This window comes from Anguilla anguilla, chromosome 6 (genome assembly GCF_013347855.1).
Source record: "Anguilla anguilla isolate fAngAng1 chromosome 6, fAngAng1.pri, whole genome shotgun sequence".
NCBI classification, from domain to species: domain Eukaryota; kingdom Metazoa; phylum Chordata; class Actinopteri; order Anguilliformes; family Anguillidae; genus Anguilla; species Anguilla anguilla.
The window spans coordinates 19,403,645-19,428,116 of record NC_049206.1 but is presented as its reverse complement, the minus strand read 5'-3'; the positions used below and the strand labels follow the sequence as shown (position 1 = coordinate 19,428,116).

Genomic DNA, 24,472 nt, shown 5'->3' with positions numbered 1-24,472 from the left:
AGTAGTCTAAACCATAGAGGAACAAATGGGTAGTCTTACAGAAGAAGACTGAATCAATCTATTACTGTGCAGCAGGGGTTAAAGTAGAAATTTTTAATCAGACTAAAAATAATGTCACAAAATCCTTTGGAAAAACAATAAATCCCGCAGAATACCTTCAGTATTATGAAACAAAGATCCACCAAGAAAATAAATCCTTTACATTTACATAACCGGATTTGCTAGAACTTAAGACAATAGAGTATAATTTAATTGGCTTTATAGCCCTTAAGCCGTAGAAAAAACTTGGTTAAAGAAAGCCTGTGTACTTTTTTGATTTCCTTTGAAATTCACTGTGCGTCTCGTGGAGCATCATATTTTGTTGCTGTCAAAGGGCCTCGCATTGAATTTGTGGACACCTGCTGTCTTTTCCATTATACAAACAGGGATTTCAGACACATTTCAAATTCAGCAGGTGGAAGACGTAGCTGAGAGGATTTCTGTTTGACTGTGTAAAAGAATTGTGGCTTTTCTGATGGATATTGTTGATAGGCTTGTGGATGACCTGGGAGATGTGAAATGTAAATGTGAATGAATCAAGGTGGCTGTAGAGACTGCGAGGGATTGTGTCGCCAATCGGCTGCAGTTGATTGGGTAGCCGCAGGCATGGAGCCAATTTGGTAATATTGCTGGGATACCAGGATCACTCTCCTACCTTTTCAATACGTTCCATGAGATTTTTTTCAGGACCGTGATTTTACATACAAATGGGATGTTCATTTTATTGTCTGGAATTCATATAATCAAAATGTATTTGATTCCTTATATAAACAGGCAGTGCATTTGTGATTTGTTATCCTCCCGATCTTCATTTGAGTAAAGGTTCATATAACTGGATGTATGAAATGTTTTAACTATGTACCAATCAGACATAGAATTGTGTATGTTATTGGCAAAACACTTTTTGCTTATGAAAAGCAGCGACTGCCCGTTTTCTTCAGTTCGGGCTAGTTCATCTCTTTTTGTGTAAGTATTGAACTCTTTCTGCAGAAATTAATCCTTTTTTCTTATACCGATATGCCTCATTGTACCTGGTTATTCTAAGTGAATTTCTCTGCTCAACAATGGAATGAGCCCTTTTTTTGAAATACTGCGAATACCACACACAGATCAATACAAGAAACGTATGACCTTGTTGCATATCTCTGAACCACAGATGGGACTTCTGTCTCAGGCATTTGCAGGGGAGACAAAATATTACATCGTATTTTCTCTTTACTCTTTTCTCATGTTTAAAACAGTTAGTACTGTTGTGCCAACACTTTTTTATGGCTTAACACAGGGGCTTCCAAGGTTGTCAGCTCAAAGACTTCTAAAATGACTGCCCTTTGGCTGTGGACCCCTACCTCAAGAATATAGTGAAATTTGAATAGCTCAGTTAATGAACACACTGTTACATATGCAAATTCTGATGTCATATTTTAGAATCTATATTTTACATATCCACAAATGGCAACAAAAATATTTCATTTCAATTATCACAAAATGAACAAGGATATATGAACCAGTCAAGATTTAGTTTATACTAATGTCTAAGAAATGATGAAATATATCATTTTTTAAAATTATGTTTTTTTATGTTTAGGGAAAATATTGTGTTTTTGGGCAATCCCCTGGGGGACATCATGCATTAAGATTCACAGTTTAAAGATTCCAGTATTCTGGAAATGGCACTTATATGCAAAATAAATAACAATGGAGATCAGCAGAATATTACTGGCTCGTGCAGTTTTTGCCTCTAGGTGGCACAGAGCACTTTGAGGACACACCTCTCTGATGAACAATATGACAACAAACTGTTTTAAAGGCCAGAAGCAACATAACAGATTACCTGTTTTGGCAGTTTGCCCTTAACATTTGAGCTTTTCATTAATAACATTTAACATTTAATTTCCTGGCTCTGAAAAACTGCATTCGCTTCCCACTTTTTTTTATAATAGTAGCTTTCTAATTCGGTAAAAGACAAAGTCATAAGTCAAAACAATATTTTTACTATTATTTTAAATGGAGGTCAGTATGAATTTCCTCTGTACTTTAGCACTGCAATTGAAAGAGATTTGGTAGGAGAAATAACATTGTGTGGTAAAATGCATTTCATATCTTTGCCTGAAATGATAAAAGTTGATACTCTGGCTTTTCCTAGGTGTTGGTTGAGACAGAAAATGGGTGGTATTGCATTCTGGGATTAAACACCCAGAATCTTGTTTTTTTTTTGTGTGTGTACGTGTGTGTGTGTGTGTGTTAATCAGCACACCTTATGTCCTAATCAAGCCAAACATCTGTTCCCAAACTTGTTTTTTTTGGCCTAAATTTTTATATCAGCATTTATATCAACACTGTGAATATAAAGTAACATTTACTAGGACTATGAATCAAGCCACCTAAAAATAAAATGCTTCCAGAGGTCTGTCCTTCCTTGTTACCATGGAAGCACTGCAGGAGCTAAACACCTCGGTGAACCTTTTGGGGAAAGCGTGACTGGAGGTGAGTTTCTGTGCCGCATGCCAGGTTATGTGTTGGCAGGTGGTCCTCCTCACAATATGAGAATATGTGCCTTTAGCAGCATATTCCCTCTTTGTCTACATTTAAATTCACATAAGGCACAAAGAGGCCTGCGGTTAGGAAGCAAACAGGAAAACATTAATAAACATCGGTAAAAAAAAAAACAAATAAACTGACACTGACATAAAAATTTCAGGAGAGGTGACCTGTTAAATTTTATCAGGAGGCTGTAAATATGTAAGTTGTAATGCATTTACAATTTTAAGGCTTGCATGCAGCATGGTCTCAAAACTGCTAATGGTGTTAATAGTGTCACATTATGTGGCTTCACTGATATTTACTGCAGTGTGTCTGGCTTTTCTTCTACTTGGGTGCTAAAGTTACAGTACCAATTGTAGTCGATGGTTAACTTAAGTATTTCTGAGTTCTTGTTATCAGGGGATATTAATCAGTGATAAAATATAAAGGATGATAACATTTACTTTAAAAAATGACAATGCGAAAACAAATACTTTCAGAGATGTGCCACTTAAAGGAGGACCGTTGTCAACATAACAATCTGGATGAAAGCATGAACCATTCTGTGGTCTACTACAATGTAGTGACATTTTAAACTGGGATTTTCTCCTAAGGGAAATAAACTTTTCAGATTGAAAAGGCAGTTCCAAAACAAATCATACACGGTATTGGCTGACAATTTTACTGCCTTGAGAATGGACCCAGGAAGGCATTCTTCAAGCTGAGGACTGTTTGTTCTGAGGGCCGAGATTGCTGGATAATTCTGTGGCAGTGGTTCATTTGGAACTGAGTATGTGTGCATTTCTCAGTAATGTGGCAGTTTGGGAGCACACATCTTAAAGGTCCACACGAGCACAAAGCCTTTGTCCCTGTGGAAGCACGGGGACCTTCCACATGCCAGGGAACCCTCTTACACTGCAAAGATGATCATGTGCTTTGGGATTGCGATTGACCTTCATCAATATTGTACCTTTAGTGTTCAGACCATAAAGCACAAGCACTGTATGTACTGGTGGTCTAAATGCCAGGTCAGTCATTAGTGAACTATACCCGGGACTCACACGCCATCAGGACGCCACCTCGTCTTATCCGGGGTTGGATGAGTTTGAGCCAGTCAGCGTTCCTTGAATTACTGCCACATCAGCACATTAGATCCTCCCTCCTCTGTTGGACAAGTACATGCGACTCAAAAGTGACTTATATCACGATAATCCTCAGTTCACAATTTCAACAAGTTTCCGCTGGGCAAAAAAGTGGAAGAAAATCAATGGGTACAAACCAGAAAATAAATATAGAAGTGCATCACGTTTAAATTAAGACCAGCATCTTTGATCATAACTACGATGCTAGTGTGCTCACTGTCCTGTCGTTATAGACAGACGTTAAAATCCAATCCTACATAGTACAGAATAATGCAGATAACGGGAAAGTGACTAAAAAATATTTTCAAAGTTTTCTCCATCCTAAACATGTGGGGGTGTAAATTGGCCATCTGGACTGAGGTAAATTTCAGATACTGGCACTGAAGGCTCAGTACAAACGAGAAGACGAGACCAGGTGTGGTCGAACCACAGACTGTGCTATAGCTACAGCACAAAACAACATTACAGGGATTAAATGACAGAAGATGGCAAATGTTTCACACCACCTTCATTCTCATATATTTACTGTGCTCTTATTAAGTTAAATTGCTTCAATATAAGTATGATGCTGTCACTTAAAACCATTTACACCAGCAGCTGTGACAAGACTACATCAACTTACAATATATATTCAACTGTTCACATTAAAATGAATATTCTTAAGTACAAGATAAATATACAGCAGTGAATGTCCATACAAACACAAAATAATACTGATAACACGTACACATATATGATTCCAATTTAACAGGGAAAACAACTTATCACAGCTCACTGTACTTAATGAAAACAATGCATTGATTCTTACAGGTAAATGGGATGGTCGCTGCAATAATTTACAATATTCTTTAGGAACAGAGCACTGTTTCCCAATAATAATAGAACTTAAAGATTCATCATTGCTAACATGTTACATTTCTGTTACATTCTGACCAAAACGGCACAGAGTACATCATAGGCAGAGTTAAATGCTCATTAAGGATGACTAGTCTGTCTAAAAATAATCAAAACCGCAATTTCATTTTGTGGACATAAAATTTAAATATAGTTTGTATTCATTTCACACTTTAGCCATTTAGCAGAGACTCTTATTTAGAGTGACTTACACAGTTTACGTTCTTTACATATAATCCCATTTACATCCTTTTACCATCTCTTTACTATAAATGTATTCATATGCGTTGCATTTAATTTGTTAGCTGCGCTCACATTATTTTGACTTTGATAATGAAATACTGTATGAGCAGACATTCAGTTTAATTTAATTTATTCTGTGTTTTGACTCTAAATGCTTTCCTTAGTGTAGGAAGAAACTGGAGAGCGCTTGGAACTGCACTTCTGTGCCTTTACGATACACTTAGTGGACTGGGGCAAGTTATGATGGTTTTTAAGAGCAATGTTAGTTGTGAGGACACCTTAAATATCAATGATGCACCTTACCAGGGTTCTTACGGTGATCTTAGCACGATGAGGGCTTTGGGAAACAGTGCCCTGGTTGGATATAGATTCAAAGATAGAAAACATTTTTGGCATAATGGCAGCTTATCACAAATTATAACTGTTTATACGACAGAACAGCTCATATTTTGAAGTTTTCCAGGCAACAGGGATGATAATCATTCTTGTACAAAATGAAGTTTCCCCTATTGCAAAATATTAATTATTTTCATTGTGTGTAAGAAGGAAGGTTGAGACCATACATGACTGGTGATATCCCTACCCCTTAAAGTTTAATTCAAAATACTGGTTTATGAAAACATCTGATATAGCCCATTGTCTAGGACTGTGGCCTTAACCTTACACAGCACAGTTGATGATGTCACCAACTGCATGAAGGTTGCAGCAAGAGGCCTTACTGCATTTTGTTCCTTAAACATTTATGAACTGTGTAAGCAACTGAATATTTAAATGACTAAATTTAAATCATTAGCAAATTATTACGAATGATGGAAAATCTGGTAAATTATTACCATACTATTAGCGAATGCTGACAGAACTTTCATCAACAACATCATCAGAATTAGGTACTGTAAATAAGGCAAGCTTATTGGTGCTTAGAGAAAAATAAGGGCACTGGTCAGTGTTCCAACTCCATGCTTTCATTAGCACAATTACACAAGAACTAATCACTTGTGTAATCACTAATTTTGGGAAAAAATGCAAAGCAGGACAAGAATAAATAAATAAATTCTCTTCATAACTTAATTGTATTGGAGGCTATAGCTGTTTTTTTTTTTTTTTTTCAAGCAAATCTATAAAAGGCATTATTTCAAGGAACAATGATAAATGTAAATGCAGTCCACTTTGGAGGAATGAAAAATATATTTTTACAAAAGTGCTTCACCAGGAATGATAAGTATTTTTTTTTCTGTAAAGTATTCCTTTTTAAGAGTCATCGTCTGTTTTGATGATGTGGAAAAGCGTGACGTTGAACAGAACTTGGTGGCCGTTGTTCCAGGCGTAGAGGGACCTGTCTCTGGCGTTGTAATCTAGCATGGACATGTGAAAGTACTGGTTGTGAATGGGGATGTCTGTGTACTCGTACGTGGATGTCTTGGTGGAATAGGCGTAGTAGACTTTGGCTCCGGTCAGGTGAGAGTTAGTGATGTAGAGGGTCCCGCAGATCATGAAAGACTCCCCGGCGTTCCGCTTGGAATACTCCGTGTACCAGGTCTTGAGAACCTCCAGAGTCTGAGGGTCCAATTGGCTTATGACTATGTTGCCGGCATTCTGATTGGTGGCGTACACAGCCCAGAGACCCAGCTCGTCTGCCATGAGGTCGATGTCCGAGAAGCCCCCCCACGTGTATGGATAGACATTGTGAAAGCCGGCGTACTCCAGCGCCCGCTGGGCCAGGATACGGCCCGTCTCGAAGCTGTACTTGACAATGATGTTGCTCTGGTACTTGTTGTAGTACAAGGAGCCATTGTAGACCACGTGGTTGGTCCCGGCCCATTTGAAAGGCAGGTTGTAGGTTCGCGACTCCACTCCAGACACAAAGTCATCCATTGACTTGAACTCACGGACAATCTTGTTGTTGGTGTAACTGTCCATATACCAAACCTGTATCCAAAAATAGTGGGGAAAGACAGATTTATGTTCTCACAGCCATCTTAATTATACGATTATTACATCTGAAGCCACAAAACTTTATTAGCACACTAATATAAATTAACCCAACAATACAAAATAATTTTATAAACCATAGCCATTTATAGACTGAGAATGCCGTTCATGCTTATCCTGTATATGCATGTAGTAATGCAACTGAGAAAACAAACTGATTAAGTACACAAGGACAGTTCCTGACTGGCAAGGCTCACCCTGTTATTTTCTAGAGATGCCTGAGGGTCAGTCATCCATGCCCCGAACCGGGTTCCGGATGTCTTTACTGTCACAGGTCCAGTGATTTTCATTAATTTGCCACATGCTGTTAATGAAGAAACATGGATATCATTTAAAAAGTCAGTTCCAAGCCTCTGCAACCAAACTAGTTTCATTACTCTGTGCATATTACAACCACAATGCCACCGCAAACGTCCATGTCGTCTCATTTCTGGCTGTGTGAAAATTTAAATGAGCAATTTCGCCTAATGCACTGTTGCTGACCACCATCGGGGTGGCCAAAATAGTCTGGATGACCAGGGATACCATGTGTTTTCCCAGACAGTGGCACTTCAAAGCCCAACGGACAACCAATAAATTCACACGGTCCTGGAAGAAAATGGTTTGTTGAGACTGATAGATAAATAAAGAAATAAATAAATCTGACTGGTCATTTCTGTGAGGGGATCTTAAATTGATTCTCCCTTGATTAGATCGGCAGGGTTCCCGACAGTGCAAAGCACTGACTTGTATGGGTGGAGTGGAGATTGAATTTCTGCACTTTCCTTCTTTATGAGGTCCAGCATGCCAGCAGCCTGTGCTTGCAAGAAAGCAAGAGACACTACATAAAAACTGAATGTGGTAAGGTGTTTCTTTTAAGTGTGACATTTGTAGGAGTTCAGATCAAATAAAGATAGTAATATCTTAGCTAATCCAAGATTAGACAATTTATAAGGTGGCTATTTTTCACCAGCATGCAAAAATAATTTTGATAATATAACTAGCTAGCATTTTTTGAAAGATTCAAACAATGTTACATTTATCCAAACGTTTACTTTTTTAGACCTTGTTAGCTATTCACCTAGCTTGCCTTGCTTGTAATACACCTTGGCATTAAGTGTAAGTACCATTGTAACCAGCATTCAGGCTTATTTTAATATGCGGCTGCCTCCTGTCCTACATGGTGCTTTTGGTCATGAGGCACGTAGCGGAGCCAGTGAAAAAGGGGTCTCACTCAGTTTGCTCATGCAGTTCCTCAGCCGACTCTCCAGGCTGAGGACCCTCTGGTGCAGTTCCTCATAGTCGTAGGCCCCAATCTCCTCCTGGATCCCTATCAGTGCCACAGACAGATTTCTGATCTCGTCTTTAAACTGGGAGATCAGTTTGGCATCCATTTTGTACTGCTCCAGCACCGGGATCAAGGGCTGCAGCGCATCCATTTTATCCTTCAACTCCTGTGACACGTGGATGAGAGCATAAACACATTGGCCTACACCTAATCCTAATTTTTTTAAATTCACAAATTAAGACACTGAATCACCGGCTAGATGCATGGGAAGCCTGTTCATGGATTGCAAATACACAGATTTTTATAACATATTTGCCTAACTGATGCTTCTGCTACAACTGTTTTTAGTGTGGCTCTCGCTTTCTACTTAACTTGGACTACAAAACTACTTAATTAGACATTGAACTTAAAGTCAGTTACACATTGTAGGGACTACTCTGTGACAACAAAATGCCCTGTTTTTCTTTTACTGCATGTGCAGTACAGAATCTTGAGATATGACTGAGGTTTCACAAGCCCCATAAGTGACTCACAAAACAGTGTCTTTCTGTGGAGAGGATTCCACGCAATACAGTGCAACATACCTGTAAATGTATTGAATGCAGGAATAACCCAGACTAAACACAGACATTTCCATTGCATGGGTTATGAGACTGCAGATTTCTGAAAGCTGGTGTCTTCTCATTGCTAGCCACTGAGCTGACATTACTGTACAAAATTAATGGTGGTTCTGCAGCTAGAAAGGTAACATTAGCATTAGCTTAACAAGACTCTTGGCTGCCATGCTTCTTGGTTAGTATTCTTGCTTATCTGATGTGTTTCCCCAATGTACTATTCCATGGTTTTGGTTGGCTTTATTTGTTTCAGTACTTGTTATTCTACCATGTATTAGGTTACTCCATGTTAGCCATGTGAGTCCTAGTGATTCTTGTGTTTTTGTGAAGCAAACCCTATTTTCTGCAGAAGTTTACACATTATTTTGATGTCATGGTTGATGAGGCAGTGACCTTATACTACAATATGATTTTACTACTCAAATAGTGTCATGCATAGGGGTTTTGATGCATTAAATATGTTGTTATTTTCTTCTCTGTTTACAACTGCTGAGTACCCAAGTTCAATACGTTCTATGTTACAATAAAAGGCCATCATAGCAGTCAAAACAATTAAAGGAAACCAGGAAAAAGCACTTACCTGAAAGTTTCTCGTCATTTTTGTTTTCCTGTCAGCCTCGATCTGTCTGAACTTTGATCTCAGTCCTTTCATCTGACTTTCCATTTTAATAACGTACTGAAAATCCCTCTGTGTTCGTAAGTTCAACACTTCAATTGACTGGGACATATTCTGTACCTGTAGAATACACAATAACGTTAAATCTGCTAAAGCACTCACCAAGCAACACAGATGCTGTTAAACTTACATTATTCCAGTGCTGTCATTATCTGATCAAAATGTTGGTTACTTTAAGCTTTTCTTACAGTAATATATATTCCTTTTTTCCAAATATGGAGAAAAACTGAACTCTGCACATGACTAAAGCATCACATTCAGAATTTTAAAGCTATATTAATCAGGTTTAGGGCAGAAAACAGGAACACATAAAACCAGTGGCTAAGAGATCCTGTAAAAGATTTATAATGAACTACATTTCCAAAAGTATGAACATCCCACCCATATGTACTTGGCTGTGGGGATTCGATTCCATTCAGCCACAAGAGCATTAGTGAGGTTGGGCACTAATATTGATCGCAGTCAGCATTGCAATTCATCCCAAAGGTATTTGGTGGGATAGAGGCCAGGGCTCTGTGCAGGCCAGTTAGGTTCTTCCCGATCAGACTTGGCAAACAATTTCTTTATGGATCTTGCTTTGTGCAGGGAAACATTGTCATACTGAAACAGGAAAGGACCTTCCCCTAACTGTTGCCACAAAGTTGGAAGCGCACAGTTCTCTAGAATGCCATTGAATGATGTAGCATTCAGATCTCCCTTCACTGGAACTAAGGGCCCTAGCCCAAACCAAGAAAACAGCCCCAGACCATTATTCCTCCTCCACCAAACTTTACAGTTGACACTATTTGGGCTAGTACAGTTCGCTCTATGCATTCTGCCAAACCCAGATTCCTCCTTCAGACTGGAAGATAGTGAAGCGTGATTCATCACTCCAGAGAACACGTTTTCAGTGCTCCAGAGTCCGGTGGTGTGCTTCACGTCACTCCAGTTGACGCTTGGCATTGTGCGTGGTGATCTTAGGCTTGTGTATGGCTGCTTGGCATTGTTAACCCATTGCATAAAGCTCTTGATGAACAGTGCTTGTGTTGATGTTGTTTCCAGAGGTAGTTTGGAACTCTTTAGTGAGTGTCGCAACCGAGGATGATTGTTACATGCGTCAGCGCTCGACGGTCCCGTTCTGTGAGCTTGTGTGGCCTACCACTTTTTGGCTGACCTGTTGTTGCTCCAATATGTTTCTATTTCACAATAACAATATACAATAATTAGAAGGGGAGTCCACATACTTTTGGAAATGCAGTGTATATGATTAACCTGATTGTGTCTTACAAGTTTAATCAATAAGTGGTAATGATTTCATCTTTTTTGCAGCATAAAGCAAATCCACAAGCAACCAACTACCAACGATTCATGAAAATTATGGAGTGTCCTTTAGAAAGGAGTGGAGTGATAATTCCTTTTATGATTGAGGTCTGTGTCTTATTTTACGACATCACTGTCTTGTCAGACAGATGGATAATATTCGTTTTTTATATTTCATAATTATTTTATATTTTATAATTCCTATTACTTTCACACATTTTGTTACCGATAAAAATAAAATAATTACCACAACAATAATAAATAACAATTAAACAATAGAGTGTGAACACCCAGAAATTACACAAACAGAAAGCCCTTCATATAGTAACAGGGGGATATTGGCTTATATTCCCTTTATTGAGTTTATATGGTATAGACTATGTGTTCATAGATCCAGTGCTACTCTGTGCTGCACAGTATATTCCACAATTTCAGGGTGTTTGACACTGTGAAGCAGCCCAACATTCAACCTCTGACTTCTAGAGCCTAAGACCTGAGGCTAAGAACAAAATTCTGAAAGAAAGGACCAAGGACACAGTCTGTTTATGAAAGATGAAAGTCTATAAACTCAACTAATATAAAAACTGTGGTTCCAAGAATTGTTTAATAAATCTCGCTGATTGCCTGGAGTCTGAATTCATTCACTCAGTCAGGTCTTTATGAACATTCGTGTGTACGTATGCTTGTGTGTATTGTGAATGTCTGTGTATGTAAACGTACTGTACCTTCTCCAGCAGTTGGCGGAGCTGTCTGCTCTTGGCATCTCTGGAGCAGAGGTTCTGTTCTGGGGCCACCACAGTGCAGATGCATCGGCCGTCAGCATCCTGGGCCGAACTGTACACCTGCCAGCCCTCCTTAGGGCCGACGGTCTGTGGGGAGAGAGTCCCTGTCAATACGCGCGCACACACACACAACACACATGCACCTCAACTCTTTGGTTAAGGAATAAAAAGGAAGCCATTCATGTGCCTACGTGCCCTTCACTCAAGTGAGTCATATATCACTCACCCAGACTTTGAGACCCTTTGAAAGCCTACAGTCATTCATCCTACACAATACATTGATTACAGCAATAATACTTAGGCTATCTGCTCAGATTTCAATTTTCTTAATGCCTTTGTTTCCGGCACACGTGAGGGTGGGGGTGGAGGAGCAGTCTATAATAAAAGATGCTGCAGCCCGCGGTAAAATGTTGATTCTCCGGGGGGTTATTTGAGTAAATAGTGTTTTCTAGGTATGATTAATCACCTCACCTCTCCCTATGCAGCATGGCCTTTCAGTGGCTCCTCCACTTCTCTTGGAAAACCCAGAAAGGATGTTGTGAACACGCCACCATCCTCGCAGCATGATTAAGCCACAAATTGCATGCTTTTAAGCAGCTATTTCCAAGTTTAAACAGGATGTTAAAAGACCCAACCAAAAAGATTCTGTAGAGAATTTGAATCAGCTGTAGAGTATGTTTGTAAACTGCTCATAGGATTTCAATGGAAGAGTTCTTTCCATTTATATTTTAGTTTTGAAATATTCATAATACACCTTCTTAACCCAATACCTCTATCTACAGTCAAATCTGCACTTTTCTTCAAGGTTGAAGCTTAGTGTATTTGTTTGATGAATCCCTTAACTCTAGATGTTACGTAGCAAAATACTATGGAAGGCTATATCACCTAGGCAAAGACCAAGGAGAGCTGTTCAGGGACATTAAGATATGGCCCTAGAGGTCAGTAGTGCTGCTGAATTAGATTCTGCCCTCTGATCCTGGGACACCAAGTGAGTGTAATCACTGGCCAATCGCAGACATTACCCAACCAATTAACTACCAGGCAGAAAAGTGTTGGTTTTAGGCAAGTGAGGCTGAAACTCTAAGTGCTCCTCACACAAACTATGTAGAGCAGAAAGTTTGTACTTTTCCCATTAATTCTGTTAGTGACTTGTGAATTATACAGCTACATTATGAAGAAGGCAATTGCGTTGTTTTTCCACATACCTTCTAAAGTTTGATGCCTGATGTATTTCAACCTATTGCCTCAAGAAGCAAACATAGTGTTAAATAGGATAGCTGGAATGAGCCCATTGCTGAGATTCCTGTTATCCCACCAAATAATATTTAAAAATGACCTCTTCAGCACTCGGAGGTCACATTCTGTGAGCTTGTGTGGCCTACCAATCGCGACTGAGCTGTTGTTGCTCCTAGACATTTCCACTTCACAATAACAGCACTTAGCAGTTGACCAGGGCAGCTCTAGCAGGGCAGAAATTTGACAAACTTACTTTTTGAGTCACTGAGCTCTTCTACTGCCAGTGTTTGTCTATGGAGATCGCATGGCTGTATGCTTAATTTTATGCACCACTTAGCAATGAGTATGACTGATGTAGCCGACCCACTACTTCAGTAGAAGGGGTGTCCACATACTTTTGGCCATATAGTGTATGTCCAGTTTCATATGACATATGTATCTATATATAATGAATTTCTATATGTATTACCTGCAATGATGGTAGATAATAACCATCATGTACCCCAACATTCTGGTTTGCTGTATTTATTTTTTCCATGAAAAGTGTTTAAGAGTGTAACTGAACCCAACAGCATTTCAACCCCACCAAACACTCTAGTTACTGTCAAATATCAAGAGCGTGCTGCCTGCTGTTGCCCTGGGCAACCTGGATCTGGTGCCCTGCATCACTGCAATGAGGTCTGCCACATTTCTGTTCAATTCCACAAAACCAGGAAAGATGTGTTTTCAGGTATTTGCAGCCATGTTAATGAGTAGCTCTACATTATTATGCAAATCAGACTGGCGGATGAACATAAAGGCAAGCAGAGGGTGCAGTTGGGTGTTTTTCATGTTTGTTCTGAAGCAAGCATGGTTCTGTCATCTCACATCCTCTGCTTTCGCTGTGATGTAACACCTGTCTTTTAATCACACCTTTCTACAACCCTTAATTGCTAACAGGTTTTTTTAATAACGTCCACATACACTCAGAATTCTAATTCCCATAATGTAAAATCTGTGGTCAGAATTTGAAACTCTTAAACAGCACAAGATCTTACTTTTATTTGGGTAGGATTCAGTGACATAAAGCTTTGTTATGTGCACTGCATACCACCACAATACAAAAAGAGGATAGAAAATAAGTTTGACTGAATTTTGGCTTGTTTGCTTTTACCTGGCTGTGTGTTCCAGAAAACTGAAATTCAATTGTGTAAGAACTGAATTTGAAATAGTATTGAACTTGATTTTTTAACTGTAAATTAAAAGTGAAAATTGAGTGCCTAAATTTAATTTCAAACATTACATTCAATTTCAAATAGTGAAATACAAATTCAAGTTGTGCAATTCAAATTTTATATATATATATATATATATATATATATATATATATATATATATATAATTAATAAAATAATTTAGTTTAAACATGACAAATTCAAATTACTGCAATGCAAACTCAAGTTTTGCTATTTAGATTAATTTTCTGCTGGCACTAATTTCTGCCCATATTAAACCCCTGTTGAGATATGCCCTTTTAAAATTTTTCAATATTTGGAAGAGCAGCCTAATATGTCATCCTGTCTTGTCAGGGTAATATCCTCCAATTCAGGATAACTCATTCCCCAGACTTCTGAGGTGCATCCTGCCAGCCTCCTCTTCTCAGTCAGTCTACCAGCCGTGCTGCACATTTTTTATGAGGATTGCAGTTCATGTGCACCTAGAGCCACTATAATATTGGACATTCCTTCCTAACAGTAATGCTGTCTGTGTGGCTAAGGCTTTTGAACAACCAACACCTTGTGGGACACCTGAACTGTTAGATGTGGATTTGATTCCAGACTATGGGGAGGGGGGGGGGGGGGTGCCATGACATTAAAGGCCAGTGCTTTAGCTGGATGTGCTACACAAGGCTCCCTATTTATTTATTTTTTTTGTCGCTATTCATGGCCCCTGCCAATGGCCTGTATACAGTCCCACAGGCTGAATTTCTGAGGCAGTAATAGTGCCACCAGCATACTATGAAAAACTGTTTATATCCTGGCCATCCCATTGTCCGCAAAACAGATGCCAGAAATGAAGTACGGCACTACTTTACTTAACCCCTTGAATCCCACTTAAAATCCATGGCTTTTTAAGAATCCCCCTGTCTCAAATAAACCCTATTATCTCCAAAATTAATACAGTACAGGCATGGTTCAAAGCTTGAATAAAGAGGATATTTATATCAAAATGACCAAATCCCCTGAACCTATGGAAGTCTCACTTCGCAAACATACAGGACTGAAAAACTTCTCCAAATGGTACCAAACTTCTCCAAATGGTAATATATGGTATATCTCTTTTCCCAGCCATATTCCATTTCCAGATGCTAATTCCATTGAGAGTGGTACCCTCTGGAACTCCACAAAACAAATATTCTATATTTACCATTCTCTCTTTTTTTACTAAGCCCTACATTTCAGTCAAATGCTGTCCTTTGGAGAACTTCTATGCACAAAATCTTCATAATTGTTAGTTAATAAACAAATTAAATTCACTTAGAAACAATCAAACCACTTTGTTTTACCTTGCTGAATGCTCTGACCTGCAATCAGCTGCTACACTGCTGTAAATCAGGCTGGTCAGCAGTAAACCACCTGATCACAACAGATTGAAAGCTCAAGAGTTAAATGACAAAAATATAAATCATACGTGATTTACAATAATATATTGCCATATAGTAGTTCATAGAGGGGGTAGCAGCAGCTTACTTTTAGGTTGTTTACTCAGCCCTATATTATCTAATTGAGATAATTTTCCACTGTTTGTAAGGTAAGAAGTGGATTTTTTAGTAAAACAGAATTTCGCGTTTGACATTATATTTACATACATAGAAATACTTGTTTTCATATGCTCATGAAAACACTTTCAGCTAAATGGAAACAACGCATAATGAATAATGACTGCTGCTAGACTGTATACAAAGAGCAGATTGATTGCTTAGGGATCAGATGGGGGGTTTTTAGCGCTATTAATGCCATCACTGTAGTATTAGCAGTTGTTTGACTTGTCACAGACAATTATTGGATTATAAAATACCATAATCATCAAACTGAAAATAAACCTATTTATTTTCAGCCTTACTTTCAAGAAGAGGATTACCTCGTCACTTCTTTTGTTATCTGTAGTATTTTACAGATCAAGGCTTTTGTTTTCTTTTTTTTTGCATCAATGTGACAAGAGTCAACGCTTTACAGTGGTGTAGGTGTTATGCCAGTGCACCTTGAATCAGCAACCAATGAAAGCAAAAATGTAAAAGAATCATATTTTTAGATGCCGACACGTAATTGGGGCTACAAGAGCAAATGATGAGATGGGTGCCCCAGAGACACAGAGACACTCCAAACTTTTTGCAAAAAATAAAATAAAAAATAAAATAAAATAAAAAACATACAAAGAATTAAGAGCCTAAGCGAGGCAATGTGTCCAAATTAGCTAAGCAAGTACAGTAACCATCCCGACCACTTCAGGGGCTTCAACAGATGACGGGCTAGCAGACAGGTCGGACATGACTTAAGGTGGTTCTGCATTAAATAGCGACCCTGGTCAATTCATCTGTGAGATACCCTCCTCACCATGCCTTCATTTTAGTATCAGCATCCTGATACTTGTGCTGGTATCGGTACCAAAGTTACAATTTTGGCATCGTGACAGCCCTGCTTAGTACACGTCGACTGAATGCACCTTGTGATTGCATTATGGGAGAAGTATTGATCAAAACAAAGTTGTTTCCATTTATTTATATAATTTCAAGGTGCAATTCTGTTTTCCTACTCCTAGGACATCCATAACAGCCACAGCTGTTCAATGAAATAAATAAGTAGAAGATTAAGTCTGCATTGCCATGTTAATCACCTGAATTAGTGATCCTGTTTCCAATTAGCAGAAATGCATCTTGCAGTTTTTTTTTTTTTTTGGAGCCAAGGAACCTTAATGTTATATATCTGCATAATACAATCATTTTACTACATTTGCAGCATCTGGTGGACATAATTTTGGCCGATTTTATTCTTCTTTTGACATAAATTTGGATATTCAGTGATGCTTTTTTTCACCATAATAAAAACATATACCATATAATTCTCCTCAGTTCAAAATGTTCTCTCTTCAGACAAGAGCACAACATTTTTCCCTGGCATGGAATATTCATAGATCTTAAAAAAACAAACAAAAAAAACAATAAATGGTCTGTTGGAATGAATAATGCATGCTAATATTCAGCTGTGATAAGGGATGCAGTAATATTTTCTCAACATGCACTGTGCCAGCACCCCAGCCGTTGACAGTTTCCTTATATTTATTGTTTCGTCGCGCTGACTCAACCTAGTTTGAAATCAAAGTGTCCAATACAAACAGCCCTTCACGATTCTGAGATTCGCTCAGAATATGGAATTTGCTGTCTGGTGATGTCTAAAAACCACATGGCAGATATGAGTGGGTGGACTACCAAAAGCTTGTCTGTGAAAAGGACTGGTTGTTTACATGTCACCAGTGCTGAATCCATGTGTTGCTCATGCACATTTCAGACTGACGTGCAGACTATTTACATTTTCAGGGAAAACAAAAAGAAAGTTACATTTTGGTGTATCCTACCCTGTGTTCAGATGGATTAAGAAAGTCAAGTCATAAAATGGCCAGCACAAGGTCAATTAATGTGTTTGGTGGATCAACCAAAGCCTTAACCCTTGGTGGTATACTGGTGATTCTTTTAACCACGTTGTTCATGTTGGCAATCCATTATTTCTGTTTGAACCCTTTCCTGAAGTGACACCTCTATAGTTTTCCCAGAATCGCAGTGGCACACTAAATCCAATATTTAGCAACATTACCAACTCATCAAATAAACAACATCATTCTGGAAGACAGCAGTGTTGTAGTTCACTCTAACCCACAGTCTATAGTCAAGGCTTTCATGGAATAACGACCAACATGTCCACGTCATATCATGGTTTTCAATAAACAGATGGGGTGTAGTCATACAACAACCTCTTATTTTGAGCAATGAGTCAGTTTAATGAGTGGCTCAAAATGTTAGACCAGCCCACTAAGCAGATGCCCTGTTTCTAGTGCAGGGCGAATAACCCACATTTATGTGTTTTTTTTTCCTGCGTTTAAATAATTAATTTATCAACGTCGGTTTGATTATTCTAATTGGCTTAATTCAGAGGATGAACTGTGTTTTTCTCCACTCTCGGTATAGTACTTTTTAAGTTGTAGTTTTTAAAAGCCAGCTAGTTTTGATTTCGGAAACTCAACACAGTTTGAGCTGAAATAAGCACCAGAAGAACTACAATGACCATAGTCCACTGTGCCTACTGACACACAAGTTATGTGATAGTTTGGACACACCAGGGGACCTGGGATTGCCATTCTCCATAAAGCTCGCAAACTCCAGTGCTTACTCGAGGTATTGCAGTTTGGTACGCTTCTTTCCATATTAAAGTCCATTCAAAACTATGAATTTACCCTGGCCAAATAAAATTATTTTGGGCAGTACTTTAAAACTAAAAAAATTCTCTTAACACTTAACCAATTACTCTCCAGGCACCAATTTTTTTCTGAGCCCCACAGAAGAATATACAAGATTTATTTCATTCCAATTTGGTCTGGATGGTTTTATGTGACTGTGCACGCACCTGCTTACACGGGCACACCCGTGCATGAACGAGCATGAGGCTGTGATTGACTCATCGATGCTGAAAAGGGTTATATTGAGACTTGCCTGCACAGATCTGGTGTATCTGAATACATTCAGTATTAAACCTTGACCTAAGATTACACAAATCCACCATCATTATAGTTTTTATTATATTGTTATTGATATTATTTATATTACTAATAATAATGTTACCTGCCATAACGTTCTTGTGTCCATTGTTCATGGTGATCAATCCTGACGAATAAATGAATATAAACATAAAGCATAACATAAAGCATAATTGACCGGGACAGTTTCAAAGTGGTGGGGTAGATTTATCATCCCTAGGCAATGACATCTTGAACAATTTCCACCGTGTACTGCTTACATTATGTTAGTACCCAAGTTCAGGATAGTAACATTACAGTACAGCCAATCATATAGAATGTCTTTGCCCATATTGTACTTTTTCCTATAACAAATTAAAATGAGCCAATGTTGCATCTAAGTGGCAAACTCTTATGTTATTTTTACACATTGTTTATAGACCCAGCCAAAAATATAAAGCATATATAAAGGACTTCAGCACTTTGTTGTAACTAGGTCGCTGTTTCGTAGTTGACTTAGTTAATGCTCTTGTGTCTTAACTACTGCTTCTATTTTTGCATAGACTGTGTTGTTACTGTTCTTGTTTGTGTTAGTGTTAATCAGTTTAACCTACAGGGTCCTGACAGTGCACGACACTTATAGACTGCTGGCCAGCCAGCTATGATTAGGCCTCTTTATGTTACAGAGGAGTTCCAGCCACCGAATGTTAGTATTGTTCGGAAAAATTAGTTAGCTAGCAACAGTACAACTGTTCCACTGTCTAGCTAGCTAGATAGCTGTAGCTTTCCAGTTAGACGGCTAGACTTGAAAATAGCTTAACAGCTAGTTTGAATAACAGTCAAGTGTTAACTAGCTTGTGTGATTGTACCCAAAAACAAATATATATCCTGTAAAAATGCTTCTAACAAAATGGTAGCCTAGTTTTTACTCAGCCGAATGTCATATCTGCCTCAAATTTGGTGTAATAATTTTGTCAACATTACTAGTTGAGATGCTAATGTTTCTACTAAGGAAACCCGAAAACAGTAGGCTGATGACATTGAATGGTGATGGCTAGTAGTGATGGGAAAATGAATGAACTAATCTTTTTGAACGACTCTTTAGTGTCCGGTATGTACTGAGCAAGCCTGTCGAATGTCCGAGTGCTCATGAATCGGACTCTCCCTGCATTTTTCCACTCAAAACTTCTGCCTGCTACGGTAGGTGCAGCGCTCAAAGCATAGCAAGCGGAATAACCAATGAATGAGCGAGATCGAATGAACAGTTCTCTCGAGCTATAGGACGTCAATGGGACAACCAGTGAATGAGCGAGATCGAATGAACGGTTCTCTCGAGCTATATGACGTCAATGGGACAACTAATAAATGAGTGAGATCGAATGAACTGTTGTCTCGAACTATAGGACGTCAATTAATGAGCGAGTTGAATCGGACTTGACTCGAGACAGACATCCTGCACTCACTGAACGAGATCGAATGAACCGTCCTCTCGAACTATAGGACGTCAATGAATGAGCGAGTTGAATCGGACTTGAGTCGAGACGGGCAGCCTGCACTCACTGAACGAGATCGAATGAACCGTTCTCTTGAACTAGGACGTCTGCTACTTGCCCAGGAAGAACGACAAATTGATGTAGTAAAGTCACATTTCTGTAACATCGTATTGGGCTTACATAGCCTACCTACATACAAGTAAGATGCAGAATCAATGTATTAAAATGAATATTAATCTTTACTAATGTAAACTTATACATGATGAATGGTAATGCATTGAAGAGAAGTTTGGTGGGGTGTGCAGCACTAGTTGTCGAACGTGCATGTACTATAACAAAGTGTCACGGAGAAACTGACGCCATTTTTAGAAAAAGTATGAAAACCCGGGAGGTTTGAAAGGTTCAATACATTTACATGTATCAGCTCGAAGGAACCGATACTGTGAAAAGAATCGGTCCACCCACCACTGCTGGCTGCCTGCCTGCCAAAGAGAAAATCTCTTTACTTCCAGAGCCAATAGAGTGTGATACAATATATTGAATATTCACACTTGAAATATTCACATCTACTTTTAAAGACCAAATTAATGATCATTTTTGCAAGTGAACTGCTACAATATGCAGTCACAACATTGAAGCCTTTGCAAATTTATATTTTTTGAAGTTGCAATTTCAATAAAAAATACATTCAAAAATAATTTCAATTGCCATTATTTCATAATGCATTCATATTTATTTAAAAAAATAAATAAATAAACTGAAATCGAAACCGAAAACCGTGATTATTTTCCAAAACCGAATCAAAATCGAACAAAACTAAATAATAATAATAATAATAATAATAATAATAATACATAAATAAATAAAACGGTAATGCTCACCACTACCTGTTTACCAATATAATGTTTAATCATACACTGGACATGCGCTATCGACCACAATGGTGCTTGCGAGCGAGGTGGGTAAGATAAATTTGGCAAGGAATGATTGATTCGTGAAAAAATAAATAAATAAAACGGAATCACCAAAGCGTGGGGGACTTTCCGTTTTTAATCGTCGGGCAACGTTCATTAGAGAAGTGAAATCGATAAAAATGCCGGGAAGTGGATGTTTCAGTCAAACATTGACCAACATTGGATAACATAAACATAAACAAGTAGGCTAGTGTAAAAAGTTGGAAGGTAAGTCTTTGAAGTAAATACACCCCTAATTGAATACGCTATATTTCTCAGCAGGCATGTGGTTACATGTGCGCGTGTAGAACAGACGCCTACAGTTAACATGCTTTGCTCAGAGACAGGAGCAACCATACCCGTATTTGGTAGGCGAAGCCCTGCTGCAAATCGCACATGAAAGCATTAGCTGAGACATAACTGAAATATTCAGTCAGTCTAATTATTTTTGTTCAATGTAGTATTAGTTCCCTGCTATAGCTTACATATTCATGTTGCATGCGCGTAATGGAAAAGTGATTCTCAAGAATGAACTTGCTCGTGTGTTCAAGAGAGGAATTACTAGTGCAAATATTATCTGTCACGTTGGCCATATCTGTAGCATTAATAAACAACACAAATCTATGCCACAACAGTATAGGCCTATGTATTGTCGTAAGCATTGGCAATCAGTATCGGCCATTTACGTTTAGGCAACATTGTCGTGACGGTTTTTGAATTTGTTACAAAGCGTGACCAAACCTGAACACGACTGCCCTGTTGGAAAGTAGCCTAATTGGCCGATTATAATAGGAAGTCGCGCAGTTGTCTTTATTAGCCTATTTTAATTGAAAACCCACATACCAATATAGATACGAAAAATACTGCGTCACAAACGGGCATTTTCAAACAATATATAGCCTAATACAAGTGCACGGTTGCAAGAACTACCCATTCACATTCATGATACAAATCCTCCACGATTTCTAGTGAAAATTAAATTCACCTTCTTTCATGGACAAGCTGTTCATATAGGATGTCACACAATTCGCAGGTTTTCGGAACAGCTCACAGTAAGTTTTAATTAAAAAAACCCGATAGACAAAAGCTATAGGTACAAATGTGTTTTAAACTTCAGATAGCCTACCTAAGATAGAAACAATTTTCTAACTGTGTAACAACACTTACGACCACTCTACTCGGTTAAGCCCACTTGTACTTTTTCCCCAAGATCAATGCCTTGAATGACATTAACTGAGTCCAGTATGTACTAGGCTGTATGCTACTCAAATATTTTCAATGACCGCGCTGTCATTCGGATGAGAGAAACGCCCGATAGCCCATGATCTTCGAATATGAAAATCTACAGTGTGTTGCATTGGATGCTGAATAGCAGCAATTTCCTCTTTAATGTAGCGTCGTTTTTTTCGTTTAAAAAAATATCAATTTAGTTTTTTAAATATTATTTCAAATGCAGTGTTCTTTGCGATTTCGGTGTTGACACATTTACCAATATTAAGAGCGCCTATGTTTGAGTATTTGTGTTCCTTATAGTCACTTTTACAGTCTTCCTTCTTTAGACGTGCTTATTGATATCAAGCATGCAGCCTACGAAACGATAGTGGGTACTCACCATAGACGGGTAGTATCCGAACAGTATCAGCAGTAGTACAGGATCCAGAATACTGCACAGTGCCCGCATTCTGTATGGCGACAGTTGTCTTTTCCTCGTTTATTCACGCGCAGTGTTCACAGCGGGACCTTGTAAGCTTTACTAGTGGTTAGCGGCCGACGGTGAAAGTCCTCCCAAAAGAAAAGAAAAGATAGATCCACTTTCATTACCGCTCCGTGGGCTTTCGTCGCGTCGGAACGCGTCGCGTGGCACTGATCACAGAAAAGTTTGAGCAGATGGATAGCAATGGTAGGCTGCGAGGGAGGTGTTGAGACCTGTATGTCTGAAATGACATCATTTGGTGGATTTGATCGTTCTCGTGGGTCTTCTGCAATAAGTGCTCATGTTGATCAGGATAAGGACAGTGCGCGGCATAAACCAACATATGATCACACACACACATACAGAGAGCGAGAGAGAGTACAGAATTCAGTTAGGCTCCTGTAAAACATAAACGTAAGTCGGGTACTCATAGTCCTTGAAAGGTCCACAGTCCTGAAGCATCAATCAGCTGTTTTTGCCTTGAGAACATCTAATCAATAACAAGGAAGCAATTATTATATTCAATAAATGGTAATTCATATATTTATGTACTACAAAAAAGCAACAGCATATTGGAAAAAAAAAAAAAAATTAAAAACTCAAGGGTTCACATAGAAAATACATGGTTAATTATTTTTCGTTGTGCCCACTATGCAATTAGTTGCCACTGTTTAGTGTCTTGTTTTATGTTATAATATTTTTGCAAAACTCACAATCACATTTTAATTTCTTAAAACATAGTCTCTTACAGGTGAAATTGTTAAATTTCATTGGTAGACATCTTATTATATGGATGTGGGTATGTGAACCTGCTGTTCATTTTGTCTGACAGGGGCAGTATGATGGAAACATAAAAATTAACAAAATATTTAAATTTCTTTTTAAAAAAATGACAAGTTACAGTTCTGCTCAGTCGTCCTTAAAACTCACTCAAAATGAGATGCAAGGGCTACTTTTTCTCCACAGACCCAGTTTGGCATGTACAGCGATGACAAAATTGGAGGCCATACACATTAAATAAACATATGTGGCAAATAAATAAGTATAACGTTTTTTTTATGGAAGATTAAGGACAAATGTTCATTGGACCAGTGGGTATTCGGTGCAGTAGTTTGCAGCACATATACAGTAGGTCTGGCATTACTATCTCCAGTAATATATGATTCTATGTGTGTGCATGGGGTCAAGATATTTACACTCATCTAGCTGACTGACTCGTGAACTATGCAGCATTTTGTGCGGCAGAAACCTTGACCTATTATTGTACTATTTCTATACAAAAGGCAACATGTGAGTTTGATTATTTCTCGAGACTGGCAAGTCACAGGTTCATATTTTCTCTTTTTTCCCTGTTAAGCTTAAATCCTTAATATTGATGATTCTGCCTTAGGTGCTGGAAACTAGCCGTTCATTGGATTTCCCCTCTCTCTGGCTCACCCTATATTTTTCACAGATTACTCATCAAATGAATGGCTTCCTTATAAGACTAATGAGGACATAAACCCTTAATGACCTTGAAATCAGTAAAATACTGATGAAAGCAACCTGTTGTCACGCCATTTTGTGCCAGTTGGTTGACATCTCACCATAATGATATGACAGGTGTGAGAACAGACTGTCACCTTATAACTGTCACTCTATTGTGCCAGATTTGTTTGTTTTGGTTTATAGAATGTAGACATGAAGAGACTTAAAAAAATTAGGTTAGTTGGTGAACAAGGGATAATCTGAGTTCTTCAGTTCTCCCAGTTGAACAAAGGGCCCAAGATGGAATTTAGTTAAAGAATAAATTCTGCACTGATCAGGAGACATTATTTCACACAGTCCATGGAATAGAGAGACGAGACTAGAAGCAATAACCCTTGGAGT

At 38.4% G+C, this 24,472-nt stretch overlaps 1 protein-coding gene across 1 annotated transcript; it reads right to left on the bottom strand.

Moving 5' to 3' along the window:
• Positions 1-1,445: 1,445 nt before the first annotated feature.
• Positions 1,446-23,033, bottom strand: LOC118230273 (noelin-3-like). The gene is made up of 6 exons (XM_035423141.1): positions 22,523-23,033; positions 11,409-11,552; positions 9,289-9,444; positions 8,041-8,260; positions 7,025-7,131; positions 1,446-6,764 (listed from the first exon to the last, which is right to left on the bottom strand). The coding sequence occupies exons 1-6, from the start codon at positions 22,589-22,591 to the stop codon at positions 6,087-6,089; spliced, it is 1,374 nt and encodes a 457-aa protein (XP_035279032.1). The 5' UTR covers positions 22,592-23,033; the 3' UTR covers positions 1,446-6,086.
• Positions 23,034-24,472: the final 1,439 nt, after the last annotated feature.

Coding starts and splice junctions, on each gene's coding strand:
- LOC118230273 (XM_035423141.1), bottom strand. CDS start 22,591: ATGCGGGCACTGTGCAGTATTCTGGATCCTGTACTACTGCTGATACTG. Junction 9,445..11,408: donor TCCGCCAACTGCTGGAGAAG/GTACAGTACGTT, acceptor TGTATTCTACAG/GTACAGAATATGTCCCAGTC. Junction 7,132..8,040: donor GAACTGCATGAGCAAACTGA/GTGAGACCCCTT, acceptor CTTCATTAACAG/CATGTGGCAAATTAATGAAA.